The sequence below is a fragment of the Argiope bruennichi genome, chromosome 10 (genome assembly GCF_947563725.1).
Source record: "Argiope bruennichi chromosome 10, qqArgBrue1.1, whole genome shotgun sequence".
Taxonomy (NCBI): domain Eukaryota; kingdom Metazoa; phylum Arthropoda; class Arachnida; order Araneae; family Araneidae; genus Argiope; species Argiope bruennichi.
In genome coordinates this window covers 86589377-86609603 of record NC_079160.1, presented here as the reverse complement: position 1 = coordinate 86609603, position 20227 = coordinate 86589377, and the positions used below count along the sequence as shown (strand labels likewise).

General features: G+C 28.6%; 1 protein-coding gene across 1 annotated transcript in view; it reads left to right on the top strand.

Moving 5' to 3' along the window:
• The first annotated feature begins 246 nt into the window (after positions 1-246).
• LOC129987896 (carnitine O-palmitoyltransferase 1, liver isoform-like) overlaps positions 247-20227 on the top strand; it is a 104487-nt gene continuing 84506 nt past the window's right edge. The window contains exon 1 of the mRNA XM_056095884.1: positions 247-371. Coding sequence (XP_055951859.1) covers positions 288-371 — 84 coding nt within the window. The 5' untranslated portion in view covers positions 247-287. The remainder of the gene's footprint in view (positions 372-20227) is intronic.

Sequence of the window (20227 nt, the reverse complement as noted above, 5' to 3'; positions counted from 1 at the left end):
TCCATTTGTTTTTATGGTCTTAATAAATTTAGATAACGAGTAATGGCAAACAACTTTAAAAAACAACCAAGCATGAAGTAAAATTTTATGTGTACTTCTTTTTCGTAAAACAAACTCAATTCCGATGGCAAACAATAAACACTGTGACCATTTTGATAATAATGACAGTTTGTATTGCTTCCAGGTGGTCTAAGAGTTTGATTAGGGGGGTCGTTCTAGTATCTGAAAAGTCTGCAAGCGGTCACTTTATAGAAGGCATTGGAAGCGAACACTTGGAGCATCTCAAAATGGCAAGAAGACTTCATCAGAACTGTCTTGCCCAGATGTTCCACCAAGCTGTCACCATGAAAAACAGCTTGTGGAGTAGTATTGTGAGTAGAATTGTTATTACATATATTCACTTTAAAGTTACTCTTTTTTTTAAAAAAAAATATTATGTGATATATAATTTGAAAGCTTAGAAAGAATAGTTTAGAAATAATTTGATAGCTTCTGAAGCTGCAGTTCATATGTTACAGATCCAAAGTTGGTTCATCAATCATTTCTTTTATTTTTCATTCTAAATAGGTTAGCTTTCAAAAAAATTCAGGGAGTAGTCAACTTCAAATAGCAGTTCAACTATATTTTGAATTCCTGAAGTTGTACTTTGTAATAACGTTTGCTTTTTATGTTGAGGTCTATAAAATTTGGAAATTCGCTTCTTGATATATTCGTGCACAAAAGAGTAAAGAAATAAATAAACAAAAAAATGAACTGAATACATAAGAACATAGTAGAGCTGAATAAAATACTAAATCATACTTAAAAATTGCTATTGAAAAAATGCTTATTTTGTGATAACCAATATCAAAATGCTGCTTTTTACTGACAATTTTAATATTTTACGAAAGACAAGTATTCGGATAGGAATTATAAATTACGAGGATGTTCAATGCTATTGTATGCTTGGAATGTAATGTATTTGTTTATTGAAATGTTAATGTGCTATTTTGAATGTTCTAATGTGCTGTTAGTAAATACAAATTCTGCTTACAGAGTTATTTGTTACGTAATGCCGTCATAACTATAACTTATACTGTTCGTTAAAATTCCTTTATGATTCCTAAAGTAGAAAATAAGATTGTTTAATAATTTTCGTATAAAAAGATTCTCTATAACTAAATTAGCGTCTCAAAATTTCTTTAAAAAAATTTCTGGTCATTGAAGTTGAAAAGATTAAAATAACTTCCTAACTAATTTAACATATAACTAACGTTATATTTAAATAACTTTAAAATATATATAATTAAACTAAAATAAATATAATTAGCATTAAATGGACTTAGACTGAGTTATACATATAAATATCCTACAATCCTTTATTTGTATATTATAGTTCGGATAGATTTTTTGATTAAATTCATTTTAATTAAAACGATACAAACAGAAATATTATTTACAGAAATTATCTACAAATATTTACAATTAGTCAAACAAAAGCAATGCAGTCTTCATTAGACTGCGACAGCAACCCACTAGCCCATTCATAGAGCACTTTGGGGGGGGGGGGCTCAAGACAATACACGGTAAATCGGTTCGGATTCTCAGCCAAGATCCTAGTCAATTTCATCTTAGTTAAAACTCCGACAATCTCGCCCCATTTCCATTCAAAGGAAGCACAATAACAATTATTTTGGGACCATTGCAGCTAAGAATTTTATACTCTCAAAAAGAATCCCAAATATTCTAGATAAGAGTAAAAACTTCTTGAAGCCATGTAGCCAAATATATTGCCAACTTTGGTGTGAAAAACTTCATCAAGAAAAAAAAAAATACTTTCAGTTTACAAGATTTTTAGCCGTAGAATTATTCAGTATATTTTAACTGGTTATCATATATTATTTATTTCACTTTATAATGACAAGCTTCACTTTATAATTTATTCACTTTTCCAATATAGTTATAATTGCATAGGATATTATACATATAGTTATAACTATATAACTTTTTCAACTGTATAAAACTAGTTATACATTTGGGAACCATTTGCCAAACATATAATCAGAGATATATTTGCTTTCGTAAAATACTGCATATGCTTTCTTTTCAAATATTAATTATTGTATTATAAGCAATAGATTGTATTTAAGATCAAGCTACATATTATTTAGTACAGTTTTCATTAGCCAAAAGTGAAATCTATGAAATAGCGACATGTCCGCAACAACATAAAATCGTATCTCACATCAATCTTGAATATAATATCGCAAGATCCTATTTGAAGACCTCAATAATTTCCTTGTCGAATTGTTTTTTAACTGAAGTTTCAATCTTGTAATGCAAAAAAGCAGGACTAAAAATACTTTGTACGCTTGAGGCGTGTATACAAAGACAATCACATAACAAAGATATGATTTTTTTTCGTCATCTAGCCATCATCAATGGATTGAAAGGATTAATTGGTATCACATTTGACTTCAGAAACTGATGTAAATACATTGATGTTTTGTTCAAAGGTGACCATAAGACAAACACCCAAAGTATTTTTAGCTCCTTGCGCCTATGTAGTTCCTGCACGCCTGTTAATAGATATTGAAATTACATATAGCCTACCACCATATGTGTGATCCATGCTCTTGAGAATATAATCATTATAATTATTGAAACAGTGTTGAAGGCATGAAGTTGAAGAGACAGTCTATCTAACCTACAAATACTGATCTTCCTTTCCTTTATAGGCGAAAAATGTGGAGAGGTAAATATTTTGCATCGAGTTTTCAAAAACATATCCAAGATTCGATCACTTAAAAAGTTAATATAATACTAATCTAGAGTTAAATCGTAGTAACATCTCTTTGGTGCAAAACAATATATTAAAAACATACAAATGAGACATGATAATACGTGACAAGAGAATTGAATGCAAGAATTCAAATACAATAATACAAAAAAGCCCAGACCAAAAAAATAAAAAGTCAGCTTGCGTTTTTCAAACACTCATGTTTGTTTATTCTTATGAAAATTTTTCAATATCCATGCGTTGTTAATAAAAAAATGGAAGTAAGTACGGTAAAAAACACAATAGGTTCGATAACAATTAACGATGCTTTATTCTATACGAAAACATGAGCACAAGAACGAGAAAACGCAACCGAAGCGTACAAAAGAACAAGCACTTAAGTAAACAGCAGGTCACAAGCAACCAATCGATAATAAATAACAGCAACAACAAATAGCTCTCGGACAGAATTCGCAGGAGAGAGACTTCGCACGACTATTCATGCCTGTTAATTCGTCTGTAGCCCAAATTCGGCTCCCGTTTGCCAAATAGTCAGCTAATTTGTCCCCAAAGTCAGGAGTCATCGACTCGATATCTATTCAGCATCCTTCAGAGTTGTCTATAAAAATGTCTTTTTTTACTATGGAAGTAACTGAGCTGGGAAGCAACATTACAAATTTATAACAATATTATTAATACTTAATTGGTATTCCTGATTTTCATGAAAATTCCAAAAACATTCTAAATTACTTTTATATTGTCAATTGCTTGATTTACCAATATACAAAGTATGTTTTACAATTGAAAACATATGCTTGTTATTTAATAGTAAGCATTGTTCAGAGCAATAAAATGCTAATTTGAATTTATTCATGTAAATATTCATCTTTGTTGATAAGCATGCAATACATATTCCTTGTAAAATATGAAACAAAAGCATAACATTCATTTCATGAATCATGCTCTTTATAAAGTTCGTCGTAACAAAAGATTTTATTCTATTTGACCCGAAAAAAAATTGCTTAAATTTAATTAGTGAACGCGACGCATCATTACTTCAATGTTATATTTGGGGTTAAATTATAATCTTGTTAAGAAACGAAAAAGACTTTATGAGTAATAAAAAAGAGCAGTTAAATCAAAATAAAATGTTAACTATTGCATGAAGATAAATAAATTTCGAGAACAATCGCATACCAGCATTGCAAAATAGATTTTTAAACGTTAGAGAAAACAAAAGCATCCACAGTTTGAAACTGTTTCAACATAAATTCTTTAGCAAGTGCAAAAGTTTATATCGCTTTACTTAACACTGTTATATTATTTAACGCATTTATAGGCTTATGAAACAGATTACAAGCCACCACTAGTAATAAAATGTGTAGAATTCGTTCTCGGTATTTTCAAGTAATCATGCACTAGTAAAGTTTTACGCGAATAAGAAAAAATCTTCCCTTTTTGGTCTGATTGTGTTGTAATTTTTGCATTTTTGCATAACATTCGAATTGGTTTAATTAAATTAGTAACAGTAATTAAATAAACCGTGGCAGTTCAACATAGTGATTCTACAACGTTAAAAATGTGCGATTAGTTTTATAAACTATCAGTTTTTTAAATCCACTAAACCTTTGCGAAATTTGGTTAAATCGGGAGTTTTAAATTCGAATTCATTGATAATTAAAATTTTTCTCTAATTCCTCTAAACGCGTTTTTAATATGGATTTGGTTATTTAAAAATCATAATTAAAATTATGTTTCTTTCATTTTAATTATTTTCCGTGTTGTGTCCTAATAGATCAGAAGTGTATTGTTTTTAAATCTTTTTTTCAATCAAGGAATTTATTGCTGGGCAATGCATTCAAACGAAATAGCAAAAAGAAAAAAAAAATTCTCTACTTAAAACTTTTTTTCAACTAGTTAGATGTCTATTGTATTATGTACTTTAAATTTTTTACTGAGCAATTTTTGCATTCAAAGTGCTATATTATGTTTTTTATTAAAATTATTGATTTACTAAAATCATTATTTTAAAAATTATTATAAATTTTTACTTAATTTTATTTTATTTATTAAAATTACTTATTGTTTAGTTATTAACTATGTGTGACTCATTGAAATAGCTAATTAAAACAAATTTTTGCTGTGTTTTTTTAAAGATTTGAATTTTTCCTGCAATATTCATTTTTAGATCCAGCTTGTCTTATAATTAGAATTTTTATTATGCTTCCGTCAGCTCTGATTAATGATGTTCCATGTCATATTTCAAAATAATAATCTATTAACCTTAAACTATTACATTTAATATTTTAATCTGAAATGTTAATGGGGAATTATAGTTTATGGTGGTATTAATAATAATGGTATTTGCAAAATACGATTCTATATATAGACAGAGTAGGTTGGCTGCAAAATTAATTTTTTCTGCTTGGAGACTTCGCCAGTTAAATCTAAGGAATAGAATGAATGCACATTTCAGATTTATTGAAAGCATATGTGAAACAATTTTGAAAAATCTTCCCTAAGAAATATCGCTAAAAATACTAAGAAAAATTACCAATAGAAGAGATTTTGGTGCAATCAGAACGAAAACACCGGACTAAATAATGACAATGAAAGCACGGAAAATAGATTATGCAAAATTTCATTAATGTTCGAGAAATAAAGAAATACACATACAGATATGGATGGCGGACAATATTAAAAAGAATACTTTTGTTATCGAATTTAGGATTACATTTTTAGTACGTTGATTTCACCTTTAAGTATAATATATTGTTTCGGCAACTTTTTTTTTTGCGAAATTCATTTCTCTTATTCCAATTACTAGTTTTAGCTGAAGATGCTTACAAACAGGAAATGTTATTTTATTGCTTATAAAATCTTGGAGATTATTCAGTCCACTTTTATTGTGCTGTGAAATTTTTACGAATTTCTTCATCGAAAAAACTTACATCCTACTTCAATAGTTAGATCAGTAGTGTTCGATGTTATTAGACGTTATGTATTCTGCAGTCGTCTGCTCAACTATATATAGTTTAAATGGATTCTAAAAAATATTCTCAGTTTATTTATTGTTCGCGTCATCTTTGTCAGAAAACAAATAATAAACAAAATCTAATGTTTTCAAGTGATTCAAAAGTTTCTAAAATATAAATATTTTTCATAAGCACTATAAGTTCAAGAATCAAATAATTATTCGGTACAAATATATTAATACTGATAAGAAGCAATGACCTTTTTTGCACACAGTTTTTAGAGCGACCTTTAGTCGACTCTCCTTCAACATTTAACCTTCAAACCTCAACCAATAACCTTTAAAATTTATTCGGCGTATGTATCGCAGTTTGTAAGCCGATGTGAATTTATGTCATGATGTTGGGAGAGGAGCCTCAAAGTAATTTCTAGTCAGTGGCCTAGATTTTGAAAACTGCCACTTTTTGTTCTTGAGCACAGCCGACCACCCCGCCACATCTGAACGAAGCAGTATCGACAATCTAAAACCGCCACTGATGGAATCCATAGGTGACCCACTTAACCATTTACGCAGAAGCAGAAAAACTTCAGAAATATAGTAAACGCTGATTTTCTCAAATTCTAAGGAATAAGATAGAGATCATTTAAAATTTTTGAACTGGCTAGAATTTTATTTTTATCAGGAATAGATTAAATGTAAGGCAGACTACAGACTTGTTAGTAGACCAGATTTCAAAGAAAGACCGATTTCAAAATGAATAAAAAGTGTGAATATTTTTTCATTGGAGTTTCTTAGACTGTATCAAATTCTTCATTAGACTGTATCAAATTCTTCATCTTCATTTAACAAATGTGCTCATGGAAAAATCGCCGAATCGCATGAATTGGAATAAGGCGGTTGTGGATTCTATTTTCTGGCAGTATTATTCAAAATTGGTTGGTCGATGTTCGCTTTCGTAATGAATAGCTTACTGTGGTCGAGTTGAATTTGGATATTTTTTTACGTTAACTTCCATTAAACCAAAATGTGGCCCACTTTTCTCTCAAAGTCTCCCGAACACATTCCAGCATGTTGTAGGTTAGGCAGATTTCTAGTTCAAGGGCTCCATGATCACTCTGACCAATAGAGAATGATAGCTATCCATATCTTTTTTTTTTCTCAGCCTTCGCCTTAAGATAAAGATGTTATATCAAAGGGAATAAATTACTACTTATCACCTTTGCAACCAATTGGGTGGTCACAAATATTAATTGGTTATGATTTCATTTATTAAGTATAATATGATGATCATGATTTCCTAGACGAAGTATATTTAAGCATCAAATTGCGATCTTAAATATACAATATATTAATACAAATACATTAAAGTGTGTTATTTCAATAGCACAGTCCCATTATATTTTAGAGTTATTAAAAATGTGACTTTAATTGCACGTTCCCTCTAATGGTACTGGGATTTCACTTTTTGATTTTTCATTTAAAATGCGCATATAATCAACAGAATCATTTTCCTCCCCTTTTTACATTTGAAGAAAATCACATGATTTTATATTTGATGAAACGATGAAAACAGTTTGAATTTCTTTGCAATAATTTTTGAAAATTATGCAAAAAATATTTTTTTTTAATTATCAAAATATTCGAGCAAAAAAAAACTCCACAATAATTTAATTGTTATGATTAAAAAAACATTCAAAAGCAATTTAAAATGGTATAATTTTTTTTCTTGAGTAATAATACCTAAAGGTATTAATGGGAATACATGCCAAAATTTCGATTAATTTATAATTAATAGCAGTTATAATTGAATTACAAAAAAAAAATCGCACAGAATTGTACATTGCCACTTTCAAAAGGATATTTTCACCAAATTTGATCAGCTGATTAACTCTGGAATTAACACCAACACCAACAAATGCGCTTGGCATCAACAAATGTACGCAGATACACATTTCTCTTTATTATTTGCAGAGATTGAATCAAAGAGAGACCAAATGGGTTGCCAAAGATAAAAATATGATCATGTCACGTAGGTAAGCAAGTCTACTTATAATATGCACAAAAATACACGAAGTAATCGTTTGCGTTTATGCGAAATTCAATTTACTTCGCTGCTTCAAGTTCTACTCGTGAATGTTCATGTTATAGATTTAAAAATGTCTAACTTTAACGTAACAATGTTGGAATTATAACTTTTTTCTGATTTTAAACAGTAAGCTAAAATTTTCAAATTAATATCAGCAGTCAGTTAAGTTCTTTTTTGACTGGCTTTAGTTTAATGATTCATTCTATTTAAGTTTTCTTCACAAACTGATTTATTTATAATGAAGTTCAAGTGCTGCAAAGTACATTTTCTCAAAAATGTAGCATTCTTATGATTCTTCCATTTTTTTCGCACACGATCGTTTAGATGATGCAAGTTATTATTGCAAAATTTAAGATGGCATAAAAATTGTATTTTTCCGTAATAGCTCTCTGAAATATCGCAGTAAAAAAATGAAAATTAAAACATTAAAAGACAAGATTATCTTTTTTTATTTTTTATTGAAACGATCAATTTTTGATCGTTCTTTTTTTATTCTTTTTATTGACAGTAGCCGATATCATGTGGTGGAATAACTCACAAAATATTCTCTTTTTGATTATATATTATTAGTAACTATCTTAAATAAAAATAGAATTGAAAATAATCCTGATATTTTTTTTCTTTGCTTTTTCACATTCAAAATAGGAGATGATTATAATCATTAAAAAATTCGACATGGAGATTTTGTCAAATTCTTTTTTTAGATTCTCCTTATCTTTAGATTGAATCATTTCTATTTTAAATTATCATGTTGAGATTTACATGTATCTCATTATGATAATTTTAAAAAAAACTTAATTAAAAGTAGTATAAAATTCGATATATCATCTTTGCATCAAAAATGCATATTTTAATTAAACTTTTGTGCCAATTTGTTTACGAAATGTTTATCTATCTACTAGCCTGCGTGTAAATGAAAACGATAATCCAAAAATACAAGGAGCCGAATTCATGGAATTTAAAATATATAATTTTATTATTTCAGTCTGTATTAAACCATTTCTTTATATGCATCATATTATTGTAATCAAATTTGGACCAAATTTGATTGTCTGTCTAGCTGTCTGTTCATTCGTGTTTGAGTGTGATAATACGAAAACAATACAAGATAAGTGAGAGAATTTTAGTATGTAATATTTAAATTAAAACTATAACTTTGGGATTGCTAACAAATTAAATTTAAAATAGATGAATCCTGATAAATGAAATTTAGTATGGAGTCTTAACACCGAAAATACAGATTTTAGTAAATTTTGGGTCCAGTTGGTGAAAAAGAAAAACTTCAACTCTTTACAATATGAAGTTAAACATAAAATGGCTGTTTTGTTTAAGTGTACAAGAAAATCAAATAGAATCTGAAATGCCAAGGGAGGGACTATTTTATAAAAGCAAATCATTCAACTATTAAATATTTTCTATTTCAAATAAAATATGAGGGGGAAGGGAAAAACTCATAATTGCATGCTGATTTGTCTTTCCTCAATTATGAAATTAACGTCATTTGCTTTCAAATGAAAATGATGTATTCTGTGAAATACCATCAGCAAAGTCTGAAGGCTCTGATGCATAAAGGGAAAACGTAAATCGAGATTAATTTTTAAAAAACATATATAATTAATTTCCTTTTTCCGCTTTATAAATCGTTTCAAAATATGATATATTAATGCATTGTTCCCATTTTTTTTTTTTTTTTCGAAAAACGCCAATTAGCTAGGCTTAGTTAAAAAACCATGTAAATCGAAAAACGAAAATTTTTCAAAAGGTACTAATAGCTTTTCAAAATGCACTTCGAGAATGAATGAATATATGTCTTCAAAATGTCCGTTAGGAGCACTAATTCAATGAATGGACTTACGAGGGTTTTAAAATATATCGATCGGTTTTTATCGATTTTCTTTTTATTTGATTCCCGTATCATTTTCATAAGCATTTGGACTAAGAGGTTTCGAAACCAAGTCGACATCAAATGAAAACAAGCCCAGATTCTTTTTTTGCAATACTTGAATTAATTTTATTGTTATATTTTTGATCTGAAAAACGCAATGAACTATTTTATGAACATTAAAAAATCAAAATAAATTATTACTTTTAGAAACTAACCACTTTTGTCAAACACTTTTTTTGCCATTTTTGTTAAATTTTTTTGCTGTTAAACTATTAATATGAACTGCATTTATTTAATATATCACCTTGTTATGAATTTAAAAGAATAAATGCACCACAAAATTCTTAACGTACCGTTTAAAAAGTGTTTACGCTACAAAATAAAAGCGGAAGTAAAAATCTTATTTCTGACTTAATGGTCAAAGAAAACAATTTTTAACCTATGTGATGGAATGAAGATCCTTATAATATGTGCAGTGGAAGCAAGAGGATCCATTTTCTCGGGTGCATTTCTTTAGAGATCACATTTCACACAAACACAAGACGAGACATTAACGCGTGCCCACCTTAACAGAACAGAATATCGTTTCATTATTTACAATCGTAGTGCATCATGGGACGCGTATCTAATTAGGCATCAGCATCTATTATCCAAAAGAGAAGATTGAGTAATACAACTGCTACGATCTTAATTTAACATTAGAGAAAGCAGGCGATTGGATGATTTAATGAAAAGATGAAATTAGTTTGAATTTCCCCATAACAATAAAGACTCAGTTACAGATTATATATCAAATTGAATTTTTAAAAAATATTAAAATTAGAGGAGAAAATTATAAGGAAATGATATTGATATATGTTTAAATAAGGTAAGTTTTGAGTTTTAAGGTAATGTAAAAAGCATTTTTCTAAGATACTCTTGGAAGATGTGAATAAAAAATAAAATAAACGTGTTTAATTTTTGCATAACCTACATTTTAATTATTTTTTAAATTGTTAGTGGCTTTCTTATATTTATAAAGATATATCTTGATTAAGTGTTTTTTTCCTACATTACAATACAACTCACAATAGACAAAATCTTAATAATATTCTAGAGTATAAACGATGTACAATAGCATGAAATAAAAAAAAACAAAAAAAAAAAAAACAAATAATTTTATTTAAACTATTTAAATTTTATTTGGGAAAATATATAGTTCAGTGAGATTAAAAATTTGTAGAACTCTCTCTTGAACCAAATAATAATAATAAAAAATGAAGCCTCAAATTGTTTTTCTCTGCCGGCACAAGAGTCCGCCTCTAGTGCAAAAATATCTGCTGCTTAAATCTGGAACTGTGGTATGTTTACAATATCGTTTCAATTGAAATTTTATTACGTTATATATACTATTAGGTAATACGAAGAACTATTATAGGAATTATTGTATTTCTTGATGAATGTCGATTGATTTTACAGCCATTATTGGATTCCATTACCTTATCTTAATGCTGAAAGCAATGATATCTGTAATAATAATGGCTATCATCCATTTATTGCTACTGATATCATGCCATTTGTATTCCATTATCTCCTCTTAATGTTGAATGGAAATCTCAATGGGATTATCAATTTTCATCCCAACCTCTATGATATTCAAGCATTACAGATAACTGCTTGATTTAATCTTTTGGATTTTAGTGCTCCTTTTTGTTTGGTTAGATACTATACCAATAGCCTCTTACTTCTTGCTGTATCAGAAATTAATTAATAATCAGTAATCAGTATTTAATTTTAATCAAATCTTTTAAACGTAACTTGACGTTTACGATTTCTTTGACAAAGAATTTTTAATCATCAAATTGTGATAAACATTAAAGCAGCGTTATTTGAATAGTCTCACACCCGATCTGTCCACTAATGAAATTAAACTTTCCCAATAGAGTCAAGTTCCATGACATCACAGGGTCATTAAAAACGTGTCTGTTCGAATAATCTATCCTCTTATCATACATTGCATTTTGTAGAATTGTAACTTCACTTTCTTTGCCTCATGTATGATTTTCTTATTCCTCAGAAAGGAATACTGAATAGAATCTTCTATAACTTTCAACAATAGAAGAAATTTACAGGATTAAGTATTAGATGAAGCAATGGAAATGGTTCGAATTTCAATGCAATAATAAAGATATGAAATATAATGATTGCAAAATATTATTTTTATAAAAATTCACAACAGCTATATTTATATAAAAAAGTATGTTTTATAATTTTAAAATGATGCTAGAAATCAATTTCATACAACAATATTTTTGTAAGTTATCCCTGAAAAATATCAAAATCTTCTTTAATTTTTAATTAATTAAAATTCTATTTATTTATTGAAAAAACTCTTATGAGATTTCACTTTTCGAATCAGATTTGAACAACATCTTGTTGAACTTGATCTTGTTTTGACCTATATAGTACCAACATAATACCACTCTTACTCTTAGCAAAGACAGACAGAGAGAAAGCATTGCAATTCAAGGGAAGAGGACACCTGATTTTTGGATATCTATTTTAATCAGCTATCCAGTTACTAGTATCAACATTTATCGTACTTAGATTTAAAAAGGAGAAACGTATTTTAGTAATGCAAAATTACTTTTGGAAAGACAAGTATGAAATTTTAATAGCGAATTCCCAATTCTTCAACATACTTTCCCATCATTTCCATGTTTCTAAAACATACTTCGAGGCTGATGATATACTACTCAGAAACTGCCTGAAGGCGATGTTCCATTTGTAAACTATCTTTCCCATTCCACCTGGCCTGGTGATCAGTCATCTATTGCCCTATTCAAGAAAATTCCATTATTCTTTTCATTTTCTTTTTGAAATCGTTTCTTCGAAAAACTTCAGGATTTTAAACTTTTTTATAAATTTCGCACTTTTTGCACTGTTGTGAAAAGAAGTGAGTTTGTACTTATTTAACACAAGTTTGGCTTATTAACATTTTTGGCGACCACCTGTACCGCCGGAGATATTAGTTATATTTAACTTCAGTTATAACATTTAGATATAATTTCATGTTCAAGAATCCGTGAAAATGTCAGATCTCAAAATCATGTTATTTCTATCATTTTGTTTATTATGTATATCAACATACATTCTGTTCATATATCTTTTAAATGTCAATATAATATGATTTCACTTTTTTATTCGTTTAAAAGAAGTGGAATGAACACATAGGTATTAAACAAGTTCCTTCTTCGTTAGTTTTCAAGAACAGAAGAAAAAAAAATCATGGATTGAATATTTGATGGAACCATGAAAACGGTTTTAATTTCACATCAGCAACGTAATCTATTGTTCAAAATTATACAAAAAAAATATTTAGGTTTTTTTTTTTTCAAAAATAAAAAAAAAATTGCACAACTATTAAATTGTTATCGTTAGAAAGATATTTTTTTAAAATTCTGAAATGTTTTAAAATTTATTTTTATAAAATAATATGATCGGCAACTAATGCAAAAAATGTTAAACTTCAGTTTAATCTTAATTTTCAAGATTTTATCTTAATTTAGCCCATAGTAACTTCATTCTAAAATATTCTCCTATTTCGTGATCCAATTCCACTATCTGTACTTAGTTAATTCAAGAGAAGCTTTGTTAAACTGCTGAATCAGCTAAAAGTCTAACTTTCCCACACTCCGCGTGAAGAGCCAAAATACCGCTGATGAGACAAATTCTTTTTTAAAATCTCCCTGTGTTTCCCCTACCTTCTCCGCGCGTGTTACGAAAATCCCGATCGAAATCTCATAATATATTAGCACTGTAAAGAAATATTTTCCCTATCAAAATTATTGGTTATATAAGACCAGAGATAAAATGTCCAAGAGCTTTTTCCTCATTCCTTTCTGTGTTGTTCTGTGTTCTCATCGCTTGTACATATGCCTGCTTCTTCAAAATGAAATAAAACGACGTCTCGAAATTAAAAGTATCTTCACTGTCTTCAAACTGCATTCTGCTTCACATAAAATAATGCTTACACACACACACACACACACACACACACACACACACACACACATATATATATATATATATATATATATATATATATATATATATATATATATATATATATATATATATATATATATATATATATATATATATATATGTAACAAATTCGAATCCTGTCGGCTTTTTAATATGTAACATAATTTGTTGTGAGGCATGATGCAGTTTGAAGACAGTGAAGATACTTTTAATTTCGAGACGTCGTTTTATTTCATTTTGAAGAAGCAGGCATATGTACAAGCGATGAGAACACAGAACAACACAGAAAGGAATGAGGAAAAAGCTCTTGGACATTTTATCCCTGATCTTATATAACCAATAATTTTGATAGGGAAAATATTTCTTTACAGTGCTAATATATTATGAGATTTCGATCGGGATTTTCGTAACACGCGCGGAGAAGGTAGGGGAAACACAGGGAGATTTTAAAAAAGAATTTGCTTCATCAGCGGTATTTTGCTTCTTCACGCGCAGTGTGGGAAAGTTAGATTTTAGCTGATTCAGCAGTTTAACAAAGCTTCTCTTGAATTAATTAAGTAGAGACAGTGGAATCGGATCACGAAATAAGAGAATATTTTAGAATGAAGTTACTATGGGCTTAAATTAAGATAAGATCTTGAAAATTAATTAAATTGAAATTAGAGTTAAAATATCATTACACATATATATATATATAAATCCAAAATTTGATCTACAACTTTGGATTTGGGCAGATTTTCTCCAAAATCCATAACTTTGAGATTAAGGTTTATACCCTCAATTTCATTCTTCTAGATCGCTTTCTTTGTGAGTTATTATGTTCATGACCCAACAGGCATTACTCCAAAAACGCACTTTCGTTTTTAAGTAGGTCTCAAATGGAAAAAAAAAAAAAACACTTCCTCAAAATTTTGTTTCAAAATTTTTCAGATTGTTATAAAATTTCCTCTTTGCAAAATATTTTTCATGCAATAGATCGAAAATTCTCTTTTGTAAAATAAATAAAAATCCCCTATCGTAGAAAGGTTTTTTCGAAATGGATTAACATTACAATAAAGATTAATTCTCTACAGTAGATAGATAAATGTCAAAATGTTTGCAACAAACTACTACAGTGGTTAGAGGACAGACAAGGACAACTACTATTTCCAAGGTCACTTTTTTAAAAAGAAAATCTGATAAACTTATACAATTACTTGAAAAAAAAGAAACAATTGGTTTCATGCCGATTTATGAAATATGTTTCATTATCACAGAAACATTTGCAAAAATTGCTTTTTGATGCAGGCATATTTGAAATTAGTTTGAATGACTCGAGAGTTATTTCCAAGGACGCCTCAATTATTGTTTCACGAAAAAAACACCGGAGGACCATTTACTGGCACATGCCGGTTTTGATTTCATGTTTGTGACGCTGCAGATGTTAAATGAATATGGAATTCTAAGTCCCATTTTATTTCCAAGAATAAAGCATTCCTTATGGTCATTAGCAAGAATCTTTTAACTCTTAAGGTGTATGTAGACACTTGAAACTTCGAAAATCGTTCAAAATATCGAATATTTTTTTAATTGCTTAATAATGTTCTCTGACCATTTAGCTTTCAAACGATACCAAGATGTTGTCAATATTCGAAATATTTCTCGAGTTATAATTATTTTTCTTGAGGTGCCTTCATTAAAAACTCTAGTAACGGTTTTTTTTAAACTCATTTTATGAAGAACGATATTTTTCCACTATGTTGCTTCATTCAAACAATCATAACTGAACAAGAAATTAACCAAATACAATTATTTATATATCAAAATAATGTGTATGAAACAGTGGATGTTTTGTGCCTCAATCAAAGTTATATTTATAAAAATAAATTTTTAATAGCTATTTAAAAGTTAAAATGACAGAAAAAATCTCGCTTTTTCTATTCATCGTTGATGAAAAAAATTGTTAAAAAAAACTATATATTTTTATAACCTGATTGAGGCAGACAACATGAAGTCTCATATTAGGTATCATTTCCAACTAGAATTGTGTGTCTGTACAAATTAGAATTTAAGATATCCTGTTTAAAACAATATGCTAATTAGCTCATTAAATATTATTTAATTAATTAATAATTAGTGTAATATGGTTTTTTCTCATTAAAATGAGTTTAAACATATATTAATGACCTACTGAGAAAAAAACTGGATTTTTAAAGTTAAAAAAAAATCTTCTAGTGTGTACGTACACCTTAAATGACGGTTGCTGAACGTCTTGTGTTGAACAATGGAAATTTTGCTCAGCTGTCATTTATTCAAGCATTGTCTTGTTAAAGAATTAAAAAATGTGTTTTAATTTATTTAAAAAAATTTAAATGAATTAAAAGTGTATATATTACGAAATATAAGTGGAAGTGAACATTCCATTTCGGAATCAATGATGAAAAAAAGTGATTTTTTTAAACTTAATTTTAACATTTGCAAAATCACGCCACTGAATATTTTGATGGAAGAGTTTGAATTGCACAACATTAAAAAAGCAACTGAAGTTAGCATTTCTCTTAAAAAGCTTTTTTTTTTCAAGTCAAACTAAACCAAACCTAACCTAACATTAACAGCATCATAAGATTTTAAATTAAATTTTAAGAATTTATTAAAAATAAAGAAAAAAAACTGTATTGAAATGAAATTGATATCATTAAAGAGATAATTTTTTTACGTTTTAAAACAATTCAAAAACCTTTTTGAGAAATTTGTTTTTTGAATGAATCAATTTTGAGAATTAGTTTTGGAAGTCATCTATTTCCAGGAGGTAAATCATAGCGAGTATCCATATAGTGACGGTTAAGCCTATTTTCACTCCCGATTATTAAGCTTTCTGATTAAAATTTATTTCTTAATTTCTTTTAGGACTTCTGACTGAATGAAGTGTTTAACACGGCGAGAAGCATTTATAATATAGTAATTTTAAACTAACGAAACGTTTAATTAACTACAGCTGTAAAAATGCTGAATAAAGCAGTCTACTGAAACTTCCGTGCATCGATACGTTTAATTTTCATTGCTCCATTCCGTAATAAGTATTTAGAGCGATTTTTCTGCTACATACGTTAGCGTTATATATAGATAGATAGATCGATTGTAATAATTGGTTTGTAAAAAAATACAAATTCTATCTATTATAAAAAGTTAGGAATGCAATGTTTTTTATGTATATTGCCTATAATGTCAAGATTACAGAACGCCGTCTCATACCCCCGTATCCGTGACCATTCTGGTCACTGAACGGTTTGGTGGGCATGTTACGGGAATTTTATTTAATTAACAAAATATTTACAGTAGGAAAACGAAACAAAAATAACTATGTACAGAATTAACAATTGTATAAGAAATTATATTGAGATGAGACCGTTTACATAATTTTACAACTTAGAAATATAATATGTAGTAATAAACTTAGAAATATAATGCTGAGCGATAAAATGTGTAAAAATATACATATAATCTGTGTTCACTTATATTTTATGATATAGTAGATCATAATGCAGTTAAAAAAATTTAGATGGAAAATAATTTGAGAAATGGAAATGAAGAGAATCTCTGTTTGATTGAGATGTGTGACAGGAGACGAGACAGCTGTGCTTGTTTTTTCCCTTAGTATTTTTTGGTGGGAGACTTGATGTTGAGAGCTATGGACGCAAGAATAGGTCTCTATTTTCACTTATAAATTTGATTATACTGTGGATTTTTTGCCTGGAAAGGAAGTTTGCTGCGACTCTTTTCAGCCATTCCTGTTCATGGCTTGGTGAAGGTTTTTTCATATGCCAGGAGATTGTAAGGAGGCATTCCGTAGCATAATGAAGTGCGGTGCCTGTCCCACCACAACTGCACTGGTCACTCTCAGACAGATTGAACCTTTTGAGGTAGGCAGGAAAAGGGCCGTGTTCTGAGAAGAAAATAATATCCTCTCTGATCCAGTTAGTGGGATTAAGGTTGACTGAAGGCAGGATATTAAAAATTTTTCTGCCTGTGACACCATTGCTGCAATTACAGAGCTTACATCGAATTATTAAAATCATTATCAAATAAGTCAAAGTATAATTAATTATTTATAATATGTTAGAATATTAAACATTCCCATGACTGTTTATGTGACATTTTGCTTGACAGGTCCAGGAAAATAATAGTTTTTAAAGTTATATTTATTTGAAATTGATTTTTTATTACAATACATCATAAGATAGAAATGCTTTTTATTTAAAGTTAAGGAAAATGTCAGTTAATTAATAATTATAATTAATTTTTCAAGAATTTTATTAGTTTAATCATGTTTTCTATGTTATGCATATTAAATAAATAAAAATTCGCTATTAAAATAATTAATTTACATGCAAGTTCAGTCAAAAATGCATTAAAATGTGAAACGAAATTGACTAGTTGTTAAGAGGACTTCATAATCATAATCTATACTTATAATAAAGCTCAATGTGTGTGTGTGTGTGTGTGCGTGTGTGTGTGTGTGTGTGTGTGTGTGTGTGTGTGTGTGTGTGTGTGTGTGTGTGTGTGTGTGTGTGTGTGTGTGTTGGCGCTCTACAGGCCAGGTCATTTGACATACAGCTACCAAATTTGGTACATGTATACCTTAGAAGTCGGGAATGTGCACCTGGGGTCCCTTTTTTTTGAATTTTTAATTAGAATTTTAATTATTAATTAAAAACTAACTTTCCCGCCAAAAAAATTTTCATTTTCCCCACCGCCAACTTTCCCGCCAAAAAAATCTTCCATTTTCCCCACCGCCAAATGAGTAAGACTTCAGCTTTTTTTTCTCCCAACAGTAATGAGGCTAGGGTTAACATTTTTCGGAGGATTATTTCAAACGAGTCTGTTTATTTTCTTAGTGTTTTATGCATTTAAAATTAAACATTGTTAATTAATCCATGTTTCAGATTCATTCTGAAGTACTTTTGAATTAAAATAACGCAGAATAAAGGAAATTAAAAATGTATAATCTGCATAGCGTTACCCCAACTGGCGTAGAAAAATTCACGCATTTGCGTTACCCAACTGGCGAAGAAAATTCCCGCATGCGCATTGTTCTGATTGTTGTCATGACAACCACTATCAACGGATGATTTAAATTATTTTTAGGTTAGTTGCATGCTTTTGTAAGTAAATCGTATTTATGTTAGTTATATATTTTTTGTATATGCTTATAGTTTTAACTACATCGTTTTTTAAGAAGTTTTTTTAAACCTGTTTTCGACCGATTATTTTAAACGATTCATTTTATTTTCTTAGTGTTTGATGCATTTAAAATGAAACATTGTTAATGAATCGATGTGCTCATGATGAATCTGAGAAAATTTTGTTGACAAATTCTTGAGATATTACATAAATTAAGAAAGATATTCTTTAGTGCCCATAAAGTTTAAACTCTCAGTGACTCTGATATCAGTAATCATATTATTAAAAAAAAATGCTTTGTTTCAGTAAAAAATATTATTATACTAGCCGCCTTTGGCGACCAGCCGGTTCGCCAATCTTAATGTTCGTTAAAATTTTAATAATTAAATATTTTATGCAATTCCAACTTTAATAGATTCTTCAGCAAAACATTTTAAAACTTCAAATTTTGATAGTCATATAATTCACTCATAATATTATAAAGGCCTTCAGTCATAACGTGATATGTATCTCTCTCATTTTCTGTTACCCCTCGTAGAATTTATGCTTTAAATTAAAGTGTAAATGATTCATCTGCAATTAACATAATAATATTTTTTACTGAAACAAAGCATTTTTTTTAATAATATGATTACTGATAATAGAGTCACTGAGCGTTTAAACTTTATGGGCACTAAAGAATATCTTTCTTAATTTATGTAATATCTCAAGAATTTGTCAACAAAAATTTCTCAGATTCATCATGAACAGATCGATTAATGAACAATGTTTCATTTGAAATGCATTAAACACTAAGAAAATAAAATGAATCGTTTAAAATAATCGGTCTATAACAGGTTTAAAAAAACTACTTAAAAAACGATGTATTTAAAACTATAAGCATATACAAAAAAATATATAACTAACATAAATACAATTTAATTACAAAAGCATGCAACTAACCTAAAAATAATTTAAATCATTGAAAACAGGTTTAAAAAAACTACTTAAAAAACGATGTACTTAAAACTATAAGCATATACAAAAAAATATATAACTAACATAAATATAATTTAATTACAAAAGCATGCAACTAACCTAAAAATAATTTAAATCATTGAAAACAGGTTTAAAAAAAACTACTTAAAAAACGATGTACATAAAACTATAAGCATATACAAAAAATATATAACTAACATAAATACAATTTACTTACAAAAGCATACAACTAACCTAAAAATAATTTAAATCGTCTGTTGAAAGTGGTTGTCATGACAACAATCAGAACAATGCGCATGCGTGAATTTTCTTCGGAAACTTCTTTTCCCTTTCCAGCTGTGTTGCCATAGAAACCGGCGC